We start from the raw sequence: 26,995 nt of genomic DNA on the forward strand, positions 1-26,995 counted from the left end.
AATTCCGTGCAGAATTTCTGTGTGGCAAATTTGCTCACGGCTCCTGATCCCGGGATTAGCCACCCAAGTGGACGAGATTTTGCAAATTCTTGTCAATTCTTTTTTCTTTTCCCTCCGTTGAGGCCTCACTCCTCTCTACGTCCGAACCGCTCCAAAACCCACGGCGAAATGGAGCGGAAAAGAAGGCTTAGTTTCAGACAAAGAAATAACTAACCAAGGTAACAGACAATATACAGTATATTAGGGGAGACACATCATGAATAAATTAAAAAAAAACTGAGTAGCCCTTTAAAACTTTTATTCTGATCTTCTAATAGTCTAAATGTTTTGCAATCCAGTACACACCTGTTTTCGTCATTACCAGATCAAATCAAATGCAAAAATTTTCTAACTACTGTTAATGAGTTTTCTTTCTGTCCATCTGTGTTTTTCTTATTTATTTAACTTCATTTTTTATTTTTACAGTTTTGCACGATCAAGCAAAAGGAAATACACCTCCAAATCTTATCAGAATTGTATGATTTTTTGTCCTTAGAGGCTGGTACGTGTTTACTGTTCAGTTGTTAAAAAGTACTTGTTATGTGACAGAGCTTTACAGAAATTTTCTGCTACTGATCTAGGTTGCCTGCTGTTAAATCTATTGTGTTACACAGTGCACCCTCTGCCAAACCCTAAATGATGTACTTAGAAACTTACACAAAACATTAAAGGGGTTGTCCCGAGAAAGCAAGTGGGGGTTATACACTTCTGTATGGCCATATTAATGCACTTTGTAATATACATCGTGCATTAAATATGAGCCATACAGAAGTTATTCACTTACCTGTTCCGTTGCTAGCGTTCCGGTCGCCATGGTGCCGTCTAATTTCAGCGTCTAATCGCCCGATTAGACGCGCTTGCGCAGTCCGGTCTTCTGGCTGGTGAATGGGGCCGCTCGTGCCGGAGAGCTGGTCACCGCATCGTCATCGTAGCTCCGCCCCGTCACGTGTGCCGATTCCAGCCAATCAGGAGGCTGGAATCGGCAATGGAACGCAAGGAAGGAGAAGAAAATCCACGGTGCACCATGGGAGAAGACCTGCGGTCCACCGTGGGAGAAGACCAGCGGCGCCACCTTCACAAGAAGAAAAGAAGAAGCTGCAGACGCTGATGCAGGTAAGCGCAATGTGCTTTTTTTTTAATTAAAGTGTTTTTTATTAAACTTTTTTCACCTTTTACATATTATTAAAACATTTCTTACATAACTTTGGTTTCCCCCCCTTCCCTCCCCCCTCCCCCTCTCCCTCCCCCCCTAAGATCTCTCTCTCAGTGTTCAGTTCTTTGGGTAAACTGTCTCTAATTAAACAATGTGCTTTATCGTAGCCAATAGTAACAGTTCTTGTATTGCTTGTTTGTTTTCTTCTTTGGTCTTTTTGTTGCTTGTCCTCTTGCTGTTTTCTTTTACTGGTTCAGGGTTATTTTTTGTTACATACACGGGGCGGCGCCATATCCTTTGCCCCTTGTCTGGTCTCTCTCTCTCCCATCCCTCCCTTCCCATTCTATCTCGTTGATCCTTACCGCTTTATTTTATTATGTAGCGAGTCTGTAAGTTATTCTACGTTTCCTAATAAACTCTGTATATATCAATTACATGCTTTGTTATGTCCTATTAGATCCTCGGTTTACTGGTGCTTCCCCACACGGCTCACCACTCCACTTATGCATTTGGTCCAGCACTGTTACTCTGGGCGTGTATCCATCTCAGCCAAATGTCCTGGTATTTTTGGCTGACCTTGCGCTTAGTATATATGCTCCTTTCCCACGGTAAAATTTGGTTGACCTTGTTTTTGAATTCTCCCAGCGTGGGTGGTTCTTCATCCAACCAACGTTGGGCTATTGTTTTTCTGGCTATATACAGTAGTCTAGCTACCGCTAGTTTTTCATGGTCATCCAACGCTAGGTCTTGTATGTATCCCAGGATGCACACGTATGGAGTAAAGTCCATACGTATGCCAAATGCTGCGTTTATTGCATTTCTTATTCCCACCCAATATCTATGCAATTTCGGACAACGCCATAGCATGTGGATTAGGTCCGCCGTGTGGGTTTTGCACCTTACACATATCGGGGAGGTTCTCATTCCTATATTGTGTAAGAAGGCCGGGGTGCGGTACACTCTGTGTATTAGGAATATTTGTGAGACTCTGTGTGACTCACTCAGAGATAACTGGGGTGTCATTTGCAGTATTTCCTCCCAGTGCGACTCCTCAATGGGTCCTATGTCTGCTTCCCATTTTGCTTTTGTTAGTATCGGGTTTCGTGCATTAACCGTGTCCTGTATGTGGGAATATAGTACAGATATTTTCCCTGTTGTGGTGGTGGCTTTTCCTATTATGTCCGCTACTATATTCGTTGTCACTGCTATTTCTGTCGAGTTTTTTTCCGCTTGTATAGCGTGTCTAAGCTGCAAATATTTGTAAAAGTCACTATTGGGGATGCTGTAATTCTGTCTTATCTGCTCGAGGGTTTTTAGTCCCCCCCCCCCCTCCAGTATCTGATCCATTCTCCTGACTCCCCTGTCTTTCCACCCTTGGAAGCCTCTTAGCTTGTTGATTTCTGGCAGGTGTGGGTTATTCCATATGGGGGTATGCTGGGTGCAGCTTTTTATATTGAACATATTTCTGGTCTTCCACCATATTTTATGTGTCATTGTTAGTGTGGGGGCGCTTTGACCGTTTTTTTTAAACGCTCCACGTTCCAGGGTTTCGAGCAGGTGTGACCCCCTGAAAAAATTTTTAAGAATTCTAAAACTAGCATCTTGTGTCTCTTCTGTCTCCCATCCCCTGAGATGCTGCAGCTGTGAGGCCACAAAATACGAGAACGGGTTGGGCAAAGCTAGTCCTCCCTTTTCTTTTGAGTTGTATAATAGTTCCAATTTTATCCTGGGTGTCTTCCCTCCCCATATGAGCTCTCTAAATAATCCCTTGACCTTGTGGAAGAATTTTTGTGTTATCCAGTGTGGGGAATTGTGTATTAGATATAGCAGTTGGGGCATCCATATCATTTTTATTAGATTCACTCTTCCTATGATTGACATGGGTAGTTTCCGCCATATGTGAAGTTTTTGTTTCCATTTTTCCATAAGTCGTTCTAGGTTTATTTTCCCGTATTCGCTGACGTTTTTCGTAATTTTAACTCCCAGGTATTTAATTATTGGGGTGCATTTCAGGGTTAGTTCTCTATTAGCAATTTGCATACCTGGGGTATCTACCGGTAGTATTTCGGATTTCGTCCAATTGATGGCGAGTCCTGAGAAGGCTCCGAATTCTTTTATTGCTAGCATCGCGGTTTCCAAGGATTTTTCCCCATCCCCTAAGAATAATAACATGTCATCCGCGTATAGAGCGATTTTTTTTTTCCTCTATATTTCCTCTTCTGAATCCCACTATTTCCTGATGTGCTCGAATTTTGCATGCCAGGGGCTCTATTGCAAGCGCAAACAGCAGTGGCGATAGTGGGCACCCTTGCCTTGTCCCTCTATGTAGTGGGAAGGCTTCTGATGACCCCCCGTTAATGGTCACATCCGCCTCCGCTCCAGCATATAGAAGTTTTACCCGTTGCACAAATATTGGGCCACAGCCCATTTTTTCTAATACCTTCCACAAGTATTGCCACTCGACGCTATCGAACGCCTTGGCCGCGTCTAATGAGCATATGGTTCTATCTCCGGTGTTATCTACGGGTATTTGTAGGTTTAGAAATACCCTACGGATATTCGTTGCCGTTGATCTTGCTGGTATAAATCCACTCTGGTCTGGGTGCACCAGGGTGGATGTCACTTGTGTTAGCCGCTTTGCCAGAACTTTTGCTATAATTTTGACGTCCGCGTTTAACAGCGATATTGGTCTATACGAATCCATCGACAGGGGGTCTTTTTCTGGTTTTAGCAGAATTATTATTTTTGCTTTTCGCATTGTTTGTGGCAGTTCCCCTTCCTTCTCCGCCCCCACCCATGTCTCTAGAAGTTGTGGTAGTAAGGTGTCTGCGTGTTGTTTATAAAATTCTATTGGGAAACCATCCTCCCCTGGGGCCTTGTTATTTTGCATGTCTTTTACCGCCTCCTGCATCTCCTCCAAGTCTATTGGTGCATCAAGGAACTCTCTCTGTTCCTCCGACAATTTACGTGTTCCTATGTCCGCTAAGTATTCCTCGATTTGTTCCCCCGTTTTTTCCAGTTTCGAGGAGTACAAAGAGGAGTAGAATTCACGTGCAGTCTCTCTTATGGCTGTTGTATCCCTGACAATCTCGCCTTGTGTGTCTTTTAATTCAATGATATACGTGGGGCTGGTTTGTGCTCGGGCAATAACTGCCAGCATATGTCCCGTTTTTTCTCCCTCCTCGTAATATGTCTGTTTTCGGAACCCGTTTTTAATTGCCGCCGTGTCTAGTACGTAATTATTAAGGGCCTCTTGAGCTTGTTTCCATAGGTTGAGTGCTGTTATTGTTTTCTCTTTTATATAGTTTTCTTCCGATTCTTTTAGTTTGTCACGTATTTTTTGTCCTCTATCTCTATGCCCCTTTTTCACCTGCGTGATTTGTTGTATGTATACCCCCCTCATATATGCCTTCATGGCCTCCCAGCAGACCGTCATACTTGTGGTACCCTTATTTAGTGTAAAATATTCCTCTAGTGTCGTTTTCACTATTTCCTTGTTTAATATATTTAGCCAGTGCGAGTTCAGATTCCATCTCTTTTGGGGGTGACTATCGGTGTTGCTATGTTGTATGTCCAGGCGTAGTATGGAATGATCAGATACCATTCTTGGCAGATATTCTATCCGGGTTATATCTCTATATATCTGGATATTCCCTACCGCTAGGTCTATTCTAGATAAACATTGGTGTGTGGATGAGTAGCAGGAATATTGTTTATGTGTGGGGTGCCGTGTTCTCCATATATCTATTAATGATATTTCTTTTATTAGTTTACCTAATGGTGTTAGGTTCCTTTCTTCGTTTACGCTTCCTGCCCTTAGTCTGTCCTGTGTAGGGTTAATGACCGAATTAAAGTCACCTATGATAAGGACTGGGATGTCCGGTTTGTCTGCTATGAATCCTATAACTTGCCGCATTGTCGTGTTATTGTATGGTGGCGGGATATATACTGAAGCTATAATGCATGTATAATTGTATATTCTGCAGTGTAGGCATATGAAGCGGCCTTCCGGATCGATTTTTCGTGATAGGCATTTAAACGGTATATTTCTGTGAACCACTATGCTAACCCCCCTGGAGTACCTGGTGTGTGTGGAGTGGAAGCTCTGTCCCATCCCTCCTATTTTGAGTGTGTCCGTATTTTCTTTTGATAGGTGCGTCTCCTGCATACATATAATAGCCGGGCCTTGTTCCTTAATGACTTTCAGTATTGCTGATCGTTTTGTCTGGTCGCTCATACCTCTCACGTTCCACGATACGACCCTGATCTTACTACTCATTTTTTGGGTTTTTTGTTTTTCGCAGGATTATTTTCTGTGTGTTACCACCCCTTTTTGTTTTTGTGAGTGAGTCGCACTGGGAGGACCCCCGTCTCAATATTTGTGTCTCCCCCATGTCTCCCCGTATATGTGTATGTGTACTACTATTTGTTCTCCGCAATGGGCCTCTCCAGCAACATTTTGGTTTGGCCCCCCACATCCGCCAATACATACATTTATTCACCTTTGCAATGCAGATTTTCGTTATTTGCAGTATACTATTCAACCGTACAATTACATTAACATTTCTTCCCCTTATCCCTCCCTGAACCATTTTTCTATCGTTTAACCTTATCCCTTTTAACTGTATACTATCTAGTATTTCCCAACTATGCGAGAGAGAGACCAAACAACAAACATCCCCAACACATAACTCACTGATCCGTTGTCTCATCGGATCGGGGTACCAGTCCTCCATTCTTCTACGCGATGCATCCTGTCGTCCCAGGAGCTCCTTTCAAAAAATTTTCGGTTCCCTTTGTGTGAACATTACTTTGGGTGCAGCCTCTTCATGGTGACTTGCGCGGCGATCTTCCCCTCCGGATCTGTTCTTCATTTTGATCTATCCAGTGACCTGCGTCTTTTGGGTTTTCGAAGAATTGTGTCGTACCCAGCGCCGCCACTCTCAGTTTAGCCGGGTACAACATCCCATAGGGCACTTGTAGGTTTCGCAGCCGTCTTTTTATTTCTATAAATGTTGCTCGCTTCTTTTGTATTTCCGTAGAGAAGTCTGGATAAAAGGAGATTTTCGCGCCGTTGTATTGAACTTCACCCTTTTCGCGGGCCTTTTGGAGTATGGTGTCACGGTCTCTATAGTGCAGCACTTTTATGAGTATCGGTCTGGCGGGAGCCCCCGGGGGGAGGGGTCGTGTCGGCACGCGGTGGGCTCTTTCGACTGCAAACATCGCAGTTAGGGTGTTTCTTCCGAACAATTCGGGCAGCCATGTTTCGAAGAATTCTGCTGCGTTTCTTCCTTCCGTCTTTTCTGGGAGGCCCACAATTCTCACGTTGTTCCTTCTTGACCTATTTTCTAAGTCATCTACCTTGTTCTGTAGGTATTGTATGCCGTGCAGGTTTTTTCCCACGTCTCGTTGCATCGGCTGTATTGCGTCTTCTACGTCGCTTATACGTTGTTCAGTTTCTGTCAGACGCTCTGATATTTTCCTCATATCTTGCCGTAGCAGGTTTACATTACTTTGCATCGCCCCCATCTGCATGTTAAGGTTGTTCAGTGACGCATTGCCTTTAGTAATTTCGCTGAAGATTTCTTTCAGCGTAGGTTCACTGGCACATCTATCGCCCTCCTGTCTTTGGTCTTTTTTGGCAGCATCTTCTGTACTTTGATAGGTGTCTCGTGTAGGGCTGTCTGACGTGTTTGCATATTTTGCGCTGTGCATGCAGATGTCTGGGCTGCTTGTACTGTTCATGCTGTCTCTTGCGTGATGTTTTTCTGTGTTGGCACTGTTTGCATCATTATTATTGTGGTTGGTGTTGTGGGCATGATTTATGGCTTCTTGCCTGTTTCCAGCAGAGTCTTGTACAGCATGTGGACTGCTTTGTTTGGCTTTATCTTTGCTGTGTTTAACAGGCTCCGTTAGTGTATTTACTTTGTCTGCCCTCTCCTTGTCTCTCTCACTTTCTGTGTATGCTGTGCCTGTGACTTCCTCCTCCCCTCCTGCCCCCACCATCTCCGTGCTTCTCTGCAAACTCTCCTGCTCCCCTGTGTCTCCCTTTTGTTGCTTGGGGCTTATGGGGACTTCTTTACTGCCTCCCTCTTCCCTGGCATACCTTGCCAGTTTGCGTGCAGTGTCTGCACTATTTACACTGAGCCGCGGTATGAGCGTTCTCGGCTCCCTCCCGCCGGCGCCATCTTGCCTCTGCCGGCCGCCGGCTTCTTCTGCTTTTCCCCGCTCCTTGCCTCGCACCATTATTGCTGCTGTCACTCGTTTCACCTCCGGAGCTTGCTGCTGTGCCTCCGCTGCTGTTTGGCTGCTTTTCGCTGTCTCTGGGTCCCGTTTTCAGGATGGGATTGTCGGGTCTTTCAGGAGCTACACTGAGGTGCGACTTTCTACATCTCCGGCCAGGCTCCGCCCCCGCGCAATGTGCTTTTTAAAAACTAACCCATGCTTTCTTTTTAACAGGGCAGAATGCGGGGGTAAGTGAAAAAAAAAATTTTTCACTTTCGCCGCGGGACAACCCCTTTAAGTGACTTTGTACGTACTTTGCCTTGCTTATCTTGTCTTATTTCTTAAAGGGGTTGTTCAATTGTAAACTATTGATGGCCTATCCTTAGGGGTCTGTCACCCGGGATCACCACTAATCAGTTGTTCTCCGCACTGGTGTGCTCATGCACTGAGCTGATTTCTGTAGGAAGCAGACATCTCTGTTTATAGAATCATACAATGGTAGAGTTGGAAGGGACCTCCAGGGTCATCTGATCCAACCCCCTGCTCACTGTAAGAGTCACTAAATCATTCCAGACAGATATTTGTTCAGCCTTTTGTTTGAACACTTCCATTGAAAGAGAACTCGCCACCTCCTGTGGTAACCTGTTCAACTCATTGATCACCCTCACTGTCAAGAAGTTTTTCTAATATCTAATTTGTGTCTTCTTTTCAGTTTCATCCCATTGCTTTTAGTCTTTCCTTGTGCAAATGAGAATAGGGCTGATCCCTCTGCACTGAGAAGCATTCCCAGATCCTTTAACCGTTCCTCATAGGACATAATTTGCAGACTGCTCACCATCTTGGTAACTATTCTCTGAACTTGTTGCAGCTTGCCTCTGTCTTTTTTAAAGTGGGGTGCCCAATACTTGGCACAGTATTGCAGATGAGGTCTGACTAATGAAGAGTAGAAGGGGATATTTATCTCACGTGATCTAGACTCTATGCTTCTTTTAATACATCCCAGAATTGTGTTTGCCTATTTGGCTGCTGCATCACATGGTTGACTCCTTTTTAGTCTATGATCTATTAGTATACCCAAGTCTTTTTCACATGTGCTGCTGCTTAGCTCAATTCTTCCTATTCTGTATGAGCTTTCTTTATTTTTCTTTCCCAGATGTAGGACTTTGCATTTCTTCTTATTAAATACTCTTCTGTTAATTGCCACGCACTGTTCAAGCTTTTCTAGATCTTTTTGAATTCTCTCTCTTCTCCCTCTCTCTCTCTCTCTCTCTCTTTTCTCTCTCTCTTTTCTCTCTCTTTTCTCTCTCTCTCTCTTTTCTCTCTCTCTCTTTTCTCTCTCTCTCTCTCTCTCTCTCTCTCTCTCTCTCTTTTCTCTCTCTCTCTCTCTCTTTTCTCTCTCTCTCTCTCTCTCTCTCTCTCTCTCTCTCTCTCTCTCTCTCTCTCTCTTTTCTCTCTCTCTCTCTCTCTCTTTTCTCTCTCTCTTTCTCTCTCTCTTTTCTCTCTCTCTCTCTCTTTTCTCTCTCTCTCTCTCTCTTTTCTCTCTCTCTTTAGCTATCCCTCCTAGCTTTGTCACGTTCGCAATTTGATCAGTTTCCCATCAATTCCCTTCTCCAGATCCGTTATAAAAATGTTGAACAACACTGGGCATAGGACAGAGCCTTGTGGTACCCCACATGATATATGCTTCCGCTTGGATGTGCAACCACTCTTTGAGTACAATCACTCGGCCAGTTGTGAATTCACCTAACAGTTACCTTGTCAATCCCATAGTTGGTCATTTTTTTCAATAAGTTTGGTATGAGCTACTTTGTCAAATTCTTTACTAAAGTCGGGGGGCGGAGCCTGACCGCGGAGCAACATGGCCGCTTGAGATCGGAGCTCCCACAGTACAGCGCTCACAGAGGTTAATAGACTCCTCAACAGGAAAATCGCATATATCCCATAGGAAACTAGCTAAACTTATTTGTACCTTTTCTGGGATGGATCTGGTTGATAGCTGGAGATGCTTGAACCCGACCTTAAGGGATTACACTTTTCTCTCACAGGTCCACTCCTCCTTTCAGCGCCTCGATTACGTCTTTGTATCATCCTCCCTCCTCCAACAGGTAGAGAGAGCCTTGATTGACTCTATATTGGTTACTGACCACGCTCCGGTCTATCTGGACCTTCACTTGCCAACCCCCTCTCCCCGAGAATGGCGGTGGAGACTCAACCCCTCCCTTCTCGACCAGGAGGAGGAGAGAACGCGACTAAATAATATGATGGAAGAATTTTTCCAGCTAAACAAATCGGACGACCTTTCAATCCCGCTGATATGGGAGACCCATAAGGCCTTCATGAGGGGGCTCTTGATCGCAGCAGGCACAAGAGCAAAAAAAAAACAGCAACTAGTAATTGACATTAAACTTGCTCAAATCTCCAAGCTCGAACGCGCTTCGAAACAAACACTTAGTAAGTCCTCCTCTGAGGAATTAGCATCCCGCAGAAGGATTCTTGAGTCTAAATATAATAAAAAGTACCTGTATCTCAGGCATGTCAACTATGCTCAGGGAAACAGGGGAAGCAAATATACCTCTGCACTCCTAAAGAGAGCGCGTACGAGAAACCTTATAAAATCCATCAAAACAACAGAGGGTCAGACGGTCTCCACCACTCCCGAAATCGCTAGGGAATTTCAAAGCTTTTATTCCAATTTATATAACCTACGAGACCCTCTCTCTCCAGAGTCTACCTTGGACTTTAAGGCACAGATTGACTCCTTCCTTGTAGAACGCAAACCTTTCTAAAATAAACGAGGAGGACTCGATAGATCTGCTGACCCCTATTACTGCCCAAGAAGTCGAAGAACTGATAAACTCCTCCCCATCAGGTAAAAGCCCTGGTCCTGACGGCCTGCCTCTTATTTACTACAAGACTTTTAAATCCACCATCGTACCTAAATTAACTGAACTATTTAACTCCTTATTAAACGGTGCTTCTCTACCTAAGCAGGCGCAGGAGGCGCATATCACCTTAGTACATAAGGAAAACAAAGATCCTGAATCCTGCGGGAGCTACCGCCCTATCTCCCTTGTTAATTTTGATGTAAAGCTCTGGGCCAAAATCCTTACCAAGCGACTTGAAAAATATATTACGAAATTGATCAATCCCGAACAATCCGGATTTGTTAAAGGTAGAGAAGGCAGAGATAATTGTCTTAGACTGCTCCATGCAGCTAATTACTCCCAAACTCATAATATCCCGCTCGCTTTTATCGGCACGGATGCCGAAAAAGCATTCGACCGCGTCAACTGGACCTACATGGAGCAGGTCCTAACGCACTACAACATCCCTTCTAAATTTATATCAGCAATATTCACCCTATATGCGACGCCTTACGCTCGACTCAAAATTAATAACTCTCCCCTCCGTTCAATATAAATAACGGTACAAGGCAGGGCTGCCCCCTTTCCCCTACATTATTCATTCTGGCCCTTGAACCCTTCCTACAGAAAGTAAGGTTAGACCCTTTGATACAAGGCCTTGGAGTGGGTGGGGAGAATCTCTCGTCTACTGCTTACGCTGATGACATCATTTTTCTTATTACAAACCCAGGGGACGGGCCTCCCCCACCTAGTCTCGTTGCTTGAGAACTTCGGTTCCCTCTCCAATTTTAAAATCAATCTAGCTAAATCAATTGCCTTAAACATATCTATTCCCCCTAATCGCTTTAGGGCCATTAAAAACAAATCCCCCTTCACCTGGTCGGATTCAACAATCGACTTCTTGGGCATAAAGCTCACAAAAAAGTCTGAGGACCTATACTCGACAAACTTTCTCCCGCTACTACCCAAAATCAAAAAGTTGCTAAGATCCTATGATAAGCCCTTCATATCGTGGTTGGGGAGAAAAAACATTAAAATCATGTCATCCCCATTATCCTCTAGAAAATCGGGCTTCTACCGATTTTTATCCCTTCTAGTTTCTTCAAGACACTACGTACAATCTTTTCCAGATACCTCTGGAGGGGAAAGAGACCTAGGTTGGCCCATTGCATGCTGATCAGGAGGCGCTCGGAGGGGGGAGTGGACCTACCATGCCCTCAAGAGTTATACTTGGCTACCCATCTAAACGACTGGATGGAATTAGCCCACCGCAGTAGAGACCCTATGATTCAGCTTCTTGCCAGAGGGGCCTACGGCTCGACCTTTGATGCAGACCTCTGCTTCCTGGAGGGAAGAAGCAGTGAGAAGAGGAAAGGAAACCCGCTCTTGAGGGGGACTCTTGGGACCTGGTCTGCTCTGGGGAGGACTCTAGCTCCTAGCCCCTCCCCATATACTGCGCTATCTACACTTTATAGATATATGGCCGTTCTGTTAGATCCCTGCTCAGTTAAAATTTGGAAGACCCTAGAGGACAAAAACTTTCAGGACGTGATTTCCATAGCGCATCAGGCTCCGTTATCTACCTTGGAAGATGTCCTCCCTAACCGCTGTCTTCCGTTCCTCATATCCATTCACCTGTTAAAAATCATAAATGGATTCTTGAAAAGGCATTAAGCTATCAGACCACCAACTCCATTCGAGACGGTTCTGAAGGGATCTACTCCAGCTTCCAGAAAAGTGTCCTACATTCGCAAACATTTTATTGCTCCCCCGAGGGAGACGAAACCTGCCTTCCTTGTCTCGTGGGAGAGGGAGCTTGAGATATCCCTATCTCCTAGCGAGACTAAACTCATTCTGAAGACAGCTTTCGGACTCTCCCCATGCGTCACCTCTCAGGAATCGCATTATAAACTCCTGGCAAGGTGGTGTAGAACCCCACAATGGCTAACAGACCACAAACGTCTTGCTCAGGGTCGTTGCTGGAGATGTGAGTTGGATACTGGCTCATACCTACACATTTGGTGGGAGTGCCCCCGCATCACTCCCTTTTGGAGGGAGTTAGAGGGGATTTTAAAACGGCTCTTGCCGGGTTTAGCGCTCTCCCCTGAGGTGGTTCTCCTGTGGAGGCCGACCCCCGGCCTTTCATCCCCTTAAGCACAAATTGGTTGCTGATACAGCTAAGGCTCTAATTCCCATGTTGTGGAAGCAGAAAAATCCCCCTTCAATTGACCTATGGAGAGACAGAGTGAACCTCCTTGCTAACTTAGAGGAGCTATCGAGCTGGACCAAGGGTACACATGAAAAATTTATAGATACATGGTCCCCCTGGAGAGCAGTGATGTGGAAACCCGGGGTTTGACCTGAGGCTGGGTGTATCAGGGCAGAGCTGAGGAAACGTAAAGCTAAAATTACAATAAGGATATCCTCCATTTTTTACTCAAGACCTCCGGTCGTAACTGTTATGACCCGCTGGTACTCTCGGAGTTATTGATTCAATATGACGCCGTCCACTGTCCTCGCTTACATGCCCTCGCTCTTCCCCGCTGACTGACTTCCACGAGAACTCTCCGATTTGCCACTTCTCAGTGTGGATTGGGCTCTTTATCCCCACCCCCTTTCTTCCCCCCCATCTAACCTCCCCGCTCTTTCCACCCTCCCCCCTTACCTTCCCCCTGTTCTTTTTTGTATTTGTTAGCTCTTCAATATGTTAACAGGCAGTGGAGGTCAATATATGCAGCTTCTCTCATTCTAGTTGAGAATGCCTCCAAGGCTCTAGAGCACCGCATTGGATTACTTTAAATTAATGGTTTAGAGTCGGCCTGAAATGTTCCTATAACTTGTTAGTGCATATTCTGTAAGGCTGTCTAGCCCGGTGTTCTGTAAGCATATTTTGTAAAAACACAAATAAACATTGATTTAAAAAAAAAAAAAATTATATAAAAAAAAAAATTCTTTACTAAAGTCAATATATAGTATATCCACCGCATTTCCCTGATCAACCCAGTCGGTGATTCGGTCATCGAAGGAAATTAGATTAGTCTGGCATGACTTGTTTGTTACAAACCCGTGCTGGCTTTGGTTAATTACTCCATTTTTATCCAAGAACTTGCATACATAGAAGTCAGGGTCACTGGCATGTAGTTTCCTGGATCCAACGTCTTGCCTTTTCTGAAAATTGGTAAAGGGCAAACGTTCTCCCTATCTTCTGGGACTTCTCCTGTTCTCCAGGAATTTCCAAACATTATGGCAAGTGTCTCTGTAATTACCTCTGCTGCTTCCTTTAGTATCCTAGGATGTAATTCATCTGGACCTTGAGACTTGAATTCATTTAAGTTAGCTATATTTTCCCTCACCATCTCTCTGCTTATAGATAGCCTGCATTCTTTTATTCCCCCCAATAGCACAGGGAAGATCAGTTGATGTTCTATCTACTTTTTGACAGAAAACTGATACAAAATCAGAATTTAGAAGATCGGCCTTCTCAATATCATTCTTAACCAATTTACCATTATCCTGTAAGCATCCAATAGCATCTTTGACTTTTCTTTTGATTTTGACATAACCCCCAAATCCTTTTTTAGTTCTTTTTGCCTCTGTTGCAAGCCTCAATTCATTATTGGCTTTAGCTTTTCTAATACTTGCCCTACAGTTTCTGCAGACTTGGATATTTCTCCTCTTTCCATTTGATAAACATTTTTCTTCCTTTTTAACATGTGTGCAAGTTCTGTGTTCGTCCATCCTGGTCTCTTTAAATTCTTCCCATTCTTCCTTGTTTTAGAGATTGTTAACGATTTGTGCTTTTGAGAATCTCATTTCACAACCATCTTGGACATTTTTGTCCTTAAAGGGGTTGTCCCGCGCCGAAACGGGTTTTTTTTTTCAACCCCCCCCCCCCCCCCTTTCGGCGCGAGACAACCCCGATGCAGGGACCTAAAGAAAGCTTACCGGAGCGCTTACCTTAATCCCCGCGCTCCGGTGACTTCTATACTTACCGGTGAAGATGGCCGCCGGGATCCTCTTCCTCCGTGGACCGCAGCTCTTCTGTGCGGTCCATTGCCGATTCCAGCCTCCTGATTGGCTGGGATCGGCACGTGACGGGGCAGAGCTACACGGAGCCCCATAGAGAACAGGAGAAGACCTGGACTGCGCAAGCGCGTCTAATTTGGCCATTAGGCCATTTTAGACGGCGAAAATTAGACGGCAACCATGGAGACGAGGACGCCAGCAACGGAGCAGGTAAGTATAAAACTTTTTATAACTTCTGTATGGCTCATAATTAATGCACAATGTATATTACAAAGTGCATTAATATGGCCATACAGAAGTGTATAGACCCACTTTCTGCCGCGGGACAACCCCTTTAAGAACATCCAGCCGTTGGATTCTTCCTATCCTCTTTTGGAGTTCATTAAAATCTGCCTTTATGAAATCCAGCCTTGAGATAGGAGTCTTCTTAGGTCTTCCTCCTCTTTTTATCCAAAATTCAAGGATCGCATGATTACTGCCTCCTAAAGTCCCAGCCACTCTTAACCTTTTCTCAACCTTTCCCTCCCTGTTTATGAGAATTAGGTCCAAGATGGCAGATCCCCTTGTTTTCTCTTCTACCTTTTTGAAAGCTAAAGTTGTCAGCAAGAGTGGATAAGAATTTTTTGGATCCATTACTTTTACCTGAGAGAGATTTCCAACAAATGTCTGGATAGGTAAAATCTCCCATGATCACATGTCCTGCTTTTAAGAGCTTGGCCATCTGATGTAGAAAGAGGTCATCCATATCTTCTGCTTGTCCAGGCAGCCTACAGTAAATGCCTACAATGGTATCATTTCTTTTCTCACCTTGTATTCTTACCCAAACATTTTCTACAGAACTACCATGTTTTGAAGCTTTAGGTCTATTTTTTATAAAGAAATTGTATCCTTCAAGCCTTGCATTCGAATCGTGTGTATCATTCCATAAAGATTTCGTGATGCCTATGACATCATATTTCTCTTCTTGTGTTAGGAGCTTCAGTTCTCCTTGTTTGTTTCCCACACTCTGGGCATTTGTGTAGAAACATTTTAGTTTGTGATCGGTGTCTCCTGCTCCTCTACTTTTCCTTCTAAATTTATTGTCTTTGTTCTTTCTTTCCGCTTCCAATAGCAAGGTTCTTAAATGTATGTACTAGTTGTTTATTTTTACCTGTCCTTTCACTTCCCTTCCCATATTGTTCCAGTTTAATAATGAGTAAAGCAAGGCGCCCTCCAAATATACGTTTACATGTTTTTTGTAAGGTACAACCCGTCTCTAGCAAGCAGTCCATCGTATAGGTAATTTACTCCTTGGTCTAGAAATCCAAATGCTGACAGCGCCATTGACCTAGCCAGTTCATCTCTAGAATCCTGTTCCATCTACTTATTCCATGGCCATCCACTGGGAGGATGATGAGAAGAGCAACTGTGCTCCTAGTTTCTTCACCTTCTTTCCAAGGTCTTCAAAGTCTCTGCAGATAATTGCAAGGTCCTTTTTTGCAGTGTCATTTGTCCCTACATATACTAGTAGGAATGGGTGGTGTTCTGTAGGAATAAAGAGTCTTGACAGCCTATCAGACCCAACTTTCATTTGTGTACCTGGAAGACAGCACACCTCTTGTGAGGTGTCAGGTCTGCATACAGCGGCCTCTGTTCCTCTCAATAGGGAATTTTCTCACCCCCCCCCCTCCCCCTTCCCCCCCAGCCACCGCTCTCCCTTTTTTATTTTTCATAACAGCATTTTCTTCTTTCCCAATAGTCCTTTCTTGCTGTACCTCTTTCTCCTCTGCTCTGTTCTTTGTGGATAGAGGCATTTCTTGCTGTCCCTATTAAAGTTGCCAGGGTTTGCATTACAAGCAAAGTTCCTATTCACTTCAACTGGCATTTTTCACACTCGCTTTTTTTTTTTTTTTTTATACTGCTGATTGTTAGGCAAGGGTCTGCCGACTGCCAGCAATATCAATAGCTTATAATTGAACAAACCTTTTAAGGTGCCCATATATTTCAGGAGAGTTTTCTAAAGGAGAGCTACAAAAATAGTAAACTTTTAGGAAGGTAAAGTTCGACCAGCTCAGAGATGCCTTCAACCATAGTGACTGGGATAATATCCTCAAAATAAGAGCAAGAACAATAAATGTGCAATGTTTAAAAACCTTTTAAATACTGAGAGGTTCATAACTTGCAGAAATAAAAGGGTTAGGAATAAGCGAAAACCAGTGTGGCTCAATAAAGATGTAAATGAGGCAATAAACAGTAAAAAGAAAGTGTTTAAACTTCTAGAACAAGAAGGCAGTGAAGAAGCACTAAAAAACTATAAAAAGATTAATGTGGAAAGCAGATAAAAGCAGCAATGATGGAGATAGAGACTTGGGGATGGCACGCGAGTAGAACGCAGCATTTTAGCCCTGTGTGAGACAGCGGTGAGCAGGCATATCACATAGGGGCAGCGATTTTTGCACTGCGCATGATGGAGTATCTCACGCACGCTGTTATGCGCAGTCTGACTTATTTTTTTTTTCTAATTTCTAGCTCTGTTGCTTAACGACGTGTGTGTGTGTGTGTGTATATGTATATAATATATACACCACACATATTCAATTAAATAGTGTATGTACAGCGTTAATTACGCGCCCAAAGAAAACAATAGGGCTCTATCATGTGTAATACATGGTAAATAGAGATGAGCGAACGTACTCGTCCGAGCTTGATATTCGTGCGAATATTAGGGTGTTCGGGATGCTCGTTACTCGTAACGAGCACCACGCGGTGTTCCGGTTACTTTCAGTTTCCTCTCTGAGACGTTAGCGCGCTTTTCTGGCCAATTGAAAGACAGGGAAGGCATTACAACTTCCCCCTGTGACGTTCAAGCCCTATACCACCCCCCTGCTGTGAGTGGCTGGGGAGATCTGATGTCACCCGAGTATAAAAATTGGCCCCTCCCGCGGCTCGCCACACATGCCTTGTGACTTAGCTGAGGGAAAGTACTATCGTGCTGGAGCTGCTGTAGGGAGAGCGTTAGGAGTTAGTGTAGGCTTCAAGAACCCCAACGGCCCTTCTTAGGGCCACATCTACTAGTGTGCAGTACTGTGTTAGCACAGTATTTTTTTTTTTTTTTCCAAAATTGGATCTGCAGAGCATTGCGCCCTGCAATAGGGACAGAAGTGGGGGTTAGGCAGGGAGAGTGTTAGGAGTTAGTGTAGGCTTCAAGAACCCCAACGGTCCTTTCTAGGGCCACATCTATCCGTGTGCAGTACTGTCCAGGCTGCTGTTAGCAGTGTTGCATATTTTTTTTTTTTTCTCAAAACCGGCTGTGCAGAGCATTGCACCCGGCATTAATACTACAGGGATAGAATTGTGTAGGCAGGGCCAGAAGACCTACATTATTCATTGAATAGACGCAGTGTGGGTGTTCCTTGTAAAAAGCAGGGAAAAAATTCTATTTGGCCTGCCTGTGTCAGTCCTAAGGGCTCTGGGTACGTGTGTGCTGCGTGGAGAACGTAAAAAAATCAGACGCAACCAGCTACGGTTGAGTGCAGCCTTGCGCCAATTTCTTTCCTGCCTGGGAAATACCTGCTCTGCCACAGTTAGTAACTCTGCAACAGTAAAGTTCTGTGACAGTTTTGCAGGGCCGCAACACAGTTATTAAACTTATTATTCAGTGAATAGACGCAGTGGGCCTATCCTTTTAAACAAAAGGGAAGAAAGTATATTTGCCCTGCCTGTGTCAGTCCTAAGGGCTCTGGGTACGTGTGTGCTGCGTGGAGAACGCAAAAAAATCAGACGCAACCAGCTACGGTTGAGTGCAGCCTTGCGCCAATTTCTTTCCTGCCTGAGAAATCAAATCACTGGTAATACAGCATGCTGAGGGGTAGGGGTAGGCCTAGAGGATGTGGACGCGGCCGAGGACGCGGAGGGCCAAGTGAGGGTGTGGGCACAGGCCGAGCCAGTGCGGTGGCCAGGGGTAGAGGCAGGGCCAGACCGAATAATCCACCAACTGTTTCCCAAAGCGCCCCCTCGCGCCCCCTCGCGCCATGCCACCCTGCACAGGTCAAGGTGCTCTACGGTGTGGCAGTTTTTCACAGAGACGCCTGACGACCGACGAACAGTGGTGTGCAACCTTTGTCGCGCCAAGATCAGCTGGGGAGGCACCACCAACAGCATGCGCAGGCATATGATGGCCAAGCACCCCACAAGGTGGGACGATGCCCGTTCACCGCCTCCGGTTTGCACCACTGCCTCTCCCCCTGTGCCCCAACCTGCCACTGAGATCCAACCCCCCTCTGAGGACACAGGCACTACCGTCTCCTGGCCTGCACCCACACCCTCACCTCCGCTGTCCTCGGCCCCATCCAGCAATGTCTCTCAGCGCAGCGTCCAGACGTCGCTAGTGCCACAGTTTGAGCGCAAGCGCAAGTACGACGCCATGCACCCGCACGCTCAAGCGTTAAACGTGCACATTGCAAAATTGATCAGCCTAGAGATGCTGCCGTATAGGCTTGTGGAAACGGAGGCTTTCAAAAGCATGATGGCGGCGGCTGCCCCGCGCTACTCGGTTCCCAGTCGCCACTACTTTTCCCGATGTGCCGTCCCAGCCCTGCACGACCACGTCTCCCGCAACATTGTACGCGCCCTCACCAACGCGGTTACTGCCAAGGTCCACTTAACAACGGACACGTGGACAAGCACAGGCGGGCAGGGCCACTATATCTCCCTGACGGCACATTGGGTGAATTTAGTGGAGGCTGGGACAGAGTCAGAGCCTGGGACCGCTCACGTCCTACCCACCCCCAGAATTGCGGGCCCCAGCTCGGTGGTGGTATCTGCGGCGGTGTATGCTTCCTCCACTAAAGCACCTTCCTCCTCCTCCTCCTCCAACGCAACCTCTGTCTTGCAATCAAGATGTGTCAGCAGCACGTCGCCAGCAGTCGGTGTCACGCGGCGTGGCAGCACAGCGGTGGGCAAGCATCAGCAGGCCGTGCTGAAACTACTCAGCTTAGGAGAGAAGAGGCACACGGCCCACGAACTGCTGCAGGGTCTGACAGAGCAGACCGACCACTGGCTTGCGCCGCTGAGCCTCCAACCGGGCATGGTCGTGTGTGACAACGGCCATAAGCTGGTGGCGGCTCTGCAGCTCGGCAGCCTCACGCATGTGCCATGCCTGGCCCATGTCTTTAATTTGGTGGTTCAGCGCTTTCTGAAAAGCTACCCCCACTTGTCATACCTGCTCGGAAAGGTGCGCCAGCTCTGCGCACATTTCCGCAAATCCCACACGCACGCTGCCACCCTGCGGACACTGCAACATAGGTTTAATCTGCCAGTGCACCGACTGCTGTGCGACGTGCCCACACAGTGGAACTCTACGCTCCACATGTTGGCCAGACTCTATGAGCAGCGTAGAGCTATAGTGGAATACCAACTCCAACTTGCGCGGCGCAGTGGGAGTCAGCCTCCTCAATTATTTACAGAAGAGTGGCCCTGGTTGGCAGCCATCTGCCAGGTCCTTGGAAAATTTGAGGAGTCTACCCAGGTGGTGAGCGGCGATGCTGCAATCATTAGCGTCACCATTCCTCTGCTATGCATCTTGAGAAGTTCCCTGCAAAGCATAAAGGCAGACGCTTTGCGCTCGGAAACAGAGCCGGGGGAAGACAGTATGTCGCTGGATAGTCAGAGCACCCGCCTGTCTATATCTCAGCGCGTTGAGGAGGAGGAGGAGGAGCATGAGGAGGATGAGGAGGAGGGGGAAGAGACAGCTTGGCCCACTGGTGAGGGTACACATGCTGCTGGGCTGTCATCCTTTCAGCGTGTATGGCCTGAGGAGGAGGAGGATCCTGAAAGTGATCTTCCTAGTGAAGACAGCCATGTGTTGCGTACAGGTACCCTGGCACACATGGCTGACTTCATGTTAGGATGCCTTTCTCGTGACCCTCGCGTTACACGCATTCTGGCCACTACGGATTACTGGGTGTACACACTGCTCGATCCACGGTATAAGGAGAGCCTTTGCACTCTCATTCCCGAAGAGGAAAGGGGTTCGAGAATGATGCTATACCACAGGGCGCTGGTGGACAAACTGATGGTAAACTTCCCATCCGACAGCGCTAGTGGCAGAAGGCGCAGTTCCGAGGGCCAGGTAGCAGGGGAGGCGCAGAGATCAGGCAGCATGTACAGCGCAGGCAGGGGAACATTCTCCAAGGCCTTTGCCAGCTTTATGGCTCCCCAGCAAGACTGTGTCACCGCTCCCCAGTCAAGGCTGAGTCGGCGGGAGCACTGTAAAAGGATGGTGAGGGAGTACGTAGACGATCGCACGACCGTCCTCCGTGACTCCTCTGCCCCCTACAACTACTGGGTGTCGAAGCTGGACACGTGGCCTGAACTCGCGCTGTATGCCCTGGAGGTGCTTGCTTGTCCTGCGGCTAGCGTCTTGTCAGAGAGTGTGTTTAGTGTGGCTGGGGGAATCATCACGGATAAGCGTACCCACCTGTCAACCGACAGTGCCGACAGGCTTACACTCATCAAGATGAACAAAGCCTGGATTTCCCCAGACTTCTCTTCTCCACCAGCGTACAGCAGCGATACGTAAGCAATACGTAGGCTGCACCCGCGGATGGAAGCTACGTTCTCTCTCACCATCCAAAACGGGGACATTTCTGCTTCATCAATCTGTGTCTAATATTCCTCCTCCTCCTCCTGCTCCTCCTCCTGAAACCTCACGTAATCACGCTGAACGGGCAATTTTTCTTAGGGCCACAAGGCTCACTCATATAATTTTTCTAAACAATTTTTATATGTTTCAATGCTCTTAAAAGCGTTGAAACTTTAACTTGAACAAATGTTTCGTTAAACTGGGCTGCCTCCAGGCCTAGTTACCACTTAAGCCACATTAACCAAAGCGATTAATGGGTTTCACCTGCCCTCTTGGTTGGCCATGGCCAATTTTTTGGATGTACATTAGTACTGTTGATACAGCAATTTTTGTGGGCCCTCGCCTACAGTGTAATCAAATGAATTTTTAGCCCACCTGCATTACAGCTGATGTTACATTGCCCGCTGTGTTGGGCAATGCAATGGGATATTTTTGTGTAACGCCGGTGGGTTCCAAGGAGCCACCCATGCTGTAGGTGCACACGGAGTTTAACCTACATGTGTCCACTTGTAAAGAACCCCAGTCTGACTGGGGCATGCAGTGTGGGCCGAAGCCCACCTGTATTAAGCACGACATTACTACCTCAGCTGTGTTGGGCAATGCAATGGGATATTTTTATGTACCGCCGGTGGGTTCCAGGGAGCCACCCATGCTGTCGGTCCACAGGGACTTCACAATAGGGAGTTGTACCTGCCTGTGTCTATGAATTAAAAACCGCGGTCTGACTGGGGCATGCAGACACCTTGACAGAATGAATAGTGTGTGGCACATAGGTTCCCCATTGCTATGCCCACGTGTGCAGCTCCTGATGGCGGTGGCACAGGATTATATTTCTCATTGCTTCTGTACAGCATTGTGGGCTATCGCCCCGCCCCTTTTAAAGAGGGTCGCTGCCTAGCCGTGCCAACCCTCTGCAGTGTGTGCCTGCGGTTCCTCCTCATGGCAGACGCACTTATAAATAGACATGAGTGTGGCGTGGCATGAGGGCAGCTGAAGGCTGCGCAGAGACACTTTGGTGTGCGCTGTGGGGGGGAGGGGGGGGCGGTTGGGCAGCATGTAAGCCAGGAGAAGTGGCAGTGGAGTGTCATGCAGGCAGTGATTGTGCTTTGTTGGAGGTAGTGTGGTGCTTAGCTAAGGTATGCATTGCTAATGAGGGCTTTTCAGAAGTAAAAGTTTTTGGGAGGGGGGGGGCCCACTCTTGCCGCTATTGTGGCTTAATAGTGGGACCTGTGAACTTGAGATGCAGGCCAACATGTAGCCCCTCGCCTGCCCTATCCGTTGCTGTGTCGTTCCCATCACTTTCTTGAATTGCCCAGATTTTCACACATGAAAACCTTAGCGAGCATCGGCGAAATACAAAAATGCTCGGGTCGCCCATTGACTTCAATGGGGTTCGTTACTCGAAACGAACCCTCGAGCATCGCGATAATTTCGTCCCGAGTAACGAGCACCCGAGCATTTTGGTGCTCGCTCATCTCTAATGGTAAAATAGAGCATACTGCATTATTTATTTTACATGAGTTAATTATATGCAATTAAAAAGCACTACTGTAAGTGGGTCAATAAAAATCAATGTACTTTATTGACTCCATTCACCGCCTATTATGAGTGCATGCATCGTGCGCATATTATGTAATATAATTACACTTATGTGAGCCTGCCCTTATTACAAAGGAGAGTAAAACTAACAATAATCACGAAAAATCCGGGAACACAAGCTTTGTGAAAGATCTTCCTCCTTTATTAAACACTGGCTTACCCGTCAGGCGTTGCTGCGAAGACAGACAGACATACATTCATTCGTTTTTATATATCTAGATAACAACCAATCACAGCGCAGCTTACATGTTACCTCAGTGGTATAATATATAACAAGCAATCACAGCGCAGCTTTCATGTTACCTCAGCAGTAAGAGAAATAACAACCAATCACAGGGCAACTTTTATTCTGCCTCAGCAATATAAAAAATGGCAACCAATCACAGCGCAGCTTTCATGTTACCTCAGTGGTATAATATATAACAACGAATCGCAGCACAGCTTTCATGCAACCTCAGTAGTATAAGAAGTAGCCACCAATCACAGCGCAGCTTTCATGTTACCTCAGCAGTATAAGAAATAGCAACCAATCACAGCACAACTTTCATTTTACCTCAGCATTCTCAATATCCAGCAATTGTCTTGCGAAACGTTCGGCGGATGCATCATTTTGTAGTTGAACACGCTTGCTCGTAATGCCTTTTGCTTTCGTGCTTGAGATGGAAATCAAACGATCTTTGTCTGGGGGGCATAACTGTCGACGATGCTCGTACGCGCGGCACCTATCGTAGGATAGTTGTACTGTGCCTATAGTCTTCCCAGGAGTGTACTCAGCAACTTCCCAAAGTCTCATGGCAATTGGATGAATGGTGTAGTAATGCATAAAGGACAGACAGACAGACATTCATTTATATATATCAGGAAGTGAGAGAATTAGATTCCGTACGTAAAATTTGGACGCTAATTGTTTTGCGCTTAGAATTGAATAATCGACTTGGGACACATTAACTTTTCCTATTTATGACCTAATCAATGCCCGTACCAAATTTCAAGTTTCTATGTGAGAAAATGACATTCCGTACGTAAAATTTGGACGCTAATTCTTTGGCGCATAGAATTGAATAATAGAGTTGGGACCCATTAGCTTTTCCTATTTATGACATAATCAATGCTCGTGCCAAATTTCAAGTTTCTATGACATTGGGAAGCGAGAAAATTAGATTCCGTACGTAAAATTTGGACGCTAATTCTTTGGCGCTTATAATTGAATAATCGAGTTGGGACCTATTAACTTTTCCTATTTATGACATAATCAATGCTCATGCCAAATTTCAAGTTTCTATGACATCGCGAAGTGAGAGAATTAGTTGCAGTGATGGAAATCAAACGATCTACGTGGGGGGGGGGGGGGGCGCAACTGTCGACGACGCTCGCATGCGCGCCATTCATCGTAGGATAGTTTTACTATGCCTATAATCTTCCCAGGAGTGTAATCAACAACTTCCCAAAGTTTCATGGCGATTGGATGAATGGTGTAGTAGCGCATAAAGGACAAACACACACACACAGACACGCATACATTCAATTTTATATATATAGAAGAGTGATATTACATCAGGATGAATGGAGAACGCATTTCAATTGCACTGAACCTTGTTCACCTCGTCTAAATATCATATCCTGTTTCCCTAAATAACATCATACATAGAGATGAGCGAGCGTACTCGTCCGAGCTTGATTCTCGTTCGAGTATTAGGGTACTCGAGATGTTCGTTACTCGAGTGTTCGAGTCACTTCCATTTTCTTCCCAGAAAATTTTGCGCCGTTTTCTGGCCAATAGAAACACAGGGAGGGCATTACAACTTCCTCCTGTGAAGTTCTAGCCCTATCCCACCCCCCTGCAGTGAGTGGCTGGGGTGATCAGGTGCCACCCCGAGTATATAAACTGGGGCCGCCCGTGGCTCGCCACAGATGCACGCTGAGAGACATTAGGGAAAGTGCCGTCTTGCTATAGCTGCTATAGGGAGAGTGTTAGGCTGTTATCTTCGTCTTCAAGAACCCCAACGGTCCTTCTTAGGGCCACATCTGACCGTGTGCAGTACTGTTGAGGCTGCTTTTAGCAGTTCTGCACATTTTGTTTTTTTTTTTTGTATATCGGGCGTGCAGACCATAGCGTCCTCGGTCTGCAGTCATTTTACTGAGTATAGGGGCAGTACTGGTGAGGCAAGGACAGTGGTACAGGGAAACAGATATACTGGCTATATAGGCAGTGGGCTTTTTCAAAAAAATTGGAAAAAAAAATCTTTGGGCTGCCTGTGACCGTGTTCGGTTTACTGCGTGTCTGCTGGGGCTAGTAGTCGCTCATTAATCCCCAGCTAAGCGTTAAAGCAGGCTTGCGCATAATTGTTTCCTGGCTCTGCTGTGTCTGTTACATGATCACCGTCATCCCGCCAGAGGGAAAGAGTATACATATATACGGTGTCTGTCTGGTTTTTCACCTCACCATTTAAAAAAATTGAAGCAAAATACTGAAGGCCTACCACTGGTCTTTGGCCACTTGACTGGTTCTTCTCTGTGAATTCCAGTTGCTCAGTCATACGCACCTAGGTCTCACTACAGGCTTGCGCATAATTGTTTACTGGCTCTGCTGTGCGTTCCGTAAGCGAAGTCAGCCTCCAACCACAGGCCAATAAGTGGCACATTTAATTACAGCGTTCTGTTTCTGCTCTACTCGTAATACACCATGCTGAGTGGTAGGGGTAGGCCTAGAGGACGCGGGCGAGGACGCGGAGGCCCAAGTCAGTTTGTGGGCACAGGCCGAGTTCCTGGTCCAGGTGAATCTCAGCCGACTGCTGCGGGATTAGGAGAGAGGCAAGTTTCTGGGGTCCCCAGATTCATCTCAAAATTAATGGGTCCACGCAGTAGACCTTTATTAGAAACTGAGCAGTGTGAGCAGGTCCTGTCGTGGATGGCAGAAAGTGCATCCAGCAATCTATCGACCACCCAGTCTTCTACGCCGGCCACAGCTGCAACTGTGAATCCTCTGGCTGCTGCTCCTCCTTCCTCCCAGCCTCCTCACTCCATGAAAATGACACATTCTGAGGAGCAGGCAGACTCCCAGTAATTGTTCTCGGGCCCCTGCCCAGATTGGGCAGCAATGGTTCCTCTCCCACCGGAGGAGTTTGTCGTGACCGATGCCCAACCTTTGGCAAGTTCCCGGAGTCCGGGGGATGAGGCTGGGGACTTCCGGCAACTGTCTCAAGAGCTTTCAGTGGGTGAGGAGGACCATGACTATGAGACACAGTTGTCTATCAGTGAGGTAGTAGTAAGGGCAGTAAGTCCGAGGGAGGAGCGCACAGAGGATTCGGAGGAAGAGCAGCAGCACGATGAGGTGACTGACCCCACCTGGTTTGCTAAGCCTACTGAGGACAGGTCTTCAGAGGGGGAGGAAAGTGCAGCAGCAGGGCAGGTTGGAAGAGGCAGTGCGGTGGCCAGGGGTAGAGGCAGGGCCAGACCGAATAATCCACCAACTGTTTCCCAAAGCGGCCCCTCGTGCCATGCCATGCTGCAGAGGCCGAGGTGCTCAAAGGTGTGGCTGTTTTTCACTGAGAGTGCAGACGACCGACGAACTGTGGTGTGCAAGGTTTGTCGCGCCAAGATCAGCCGGGGAGCCGCCACCACCACCAGCCTCACCACCACCAGCATGCGCAGACATATGATGGCCAAGCACCCCACAAAGTGGGACGAAGGCCGTTCACCGCCTCCGGTTTGCACCACTGCCTCTCCCCCTGTGCCCCAACCTGCCACTGAGATCCAACCCCCCTCTCAGGACACAGGCACGACCGTCTCCCGGCCTGCACCCACACGGTCACCTCCGCTGTCCTCGGCCCCATCCAGCAATGTCTCTCAGCGCAGCGTCCAGCTGTCGCTAGCGCAACTGTTTGAGCGCAAGCGAAAGTACGCCGCCACGCACCCGCACGCTCAAGCGTTAAACATGCACATAACCAAATTTATCAGCCTGGAGATGCTGCCGTATAGGGTTGTGGAAACGGAGGCTTTCAAAAACATGATTACGGCGGCCCCGCGCTACTCGGTTCCCAGTCGCCACTACTTTTCCCGATGTGCCGTCCCAGCCCTGCACGACCGCGTCTCCCGCAACATTGTACGCGCCCTCACCAACGCGGTTACTGGCAAGATCCACTTAACAACGGACACGTGGACAAGCACAGGCGGGCAGAGCCACTATATTTCCCTGACTGCACATTGGGTGAATTTCGTGGAGGCTGGGACCGAGTCAGAGCCTGGGACCACTCACGTCCTACCCACCCCCAGAATTGCGGGCCCCAGCTCGGTGCTGGTATCTGCGGCAGTGTATGCTTCCTCCACTAAACCCCCCTCCTCCTCCTCCTCCCCCCCCCCTCCTTTCTCCGAATCAAGATGTGTCAGCAGCAGGAGAGAAGAGGCACACAGCCCACGAACTGCTGCAGGGTCTGACAGAGCAGACCGACCGCTGGCTTTCGCCGCTGA

The 26,995-nt window shown here is 46.9% G+C and overlaps 1 protein-coding gene across 5 annotated transcripts in view; it reads left to right on the top strand.

The window, feature by feature from the left end:
- The window catches only part of LEMD2 (LEM domain nuclear envelope protein 2), a 178,665-nt gene that overhangs the window by 59,515 nt on the left and 92,155 nt on the right, over positions 1–26,995 (top strand). For 4 of the 5 annotated variants that reach the window (XR_010793263.1, XR_010793261.1, XM_066609025.1 and 1 more), the window contains exon 3: positions 466–541. The exons of the other annotated variant lie outside the window; for it this stretch is intronic. Coding sequence is in view for 2 of the 4 variants with exons in the window: in XM_066609025.1 (XP_066465122.1) it covers positions 466–541 (76 nt within the window). In the remaining 2 variants the exon portion in view is untranslated. The remainder of the gene's footprint in view (positions 1–465; positions 542–26,995) is intronic. 5 annotated transcript variants of the gene reach the window in all.

Source organism: Eleutherodactylus coqui, chromosome 1 (assembly GCF_035609145.1).
Source record: "Eleutherodactylus coqui strain aEleCoq1 chromosome 1, aEleCoq1.hap1, whole genome shotgun sequence".
Lineage (NCBI taxonomy): Eukaryota > Metazoa > Chordata > Amphibia > Anura > Eleutherodactylidae > Eleutherodactylus > Eleutherodactylus coqui.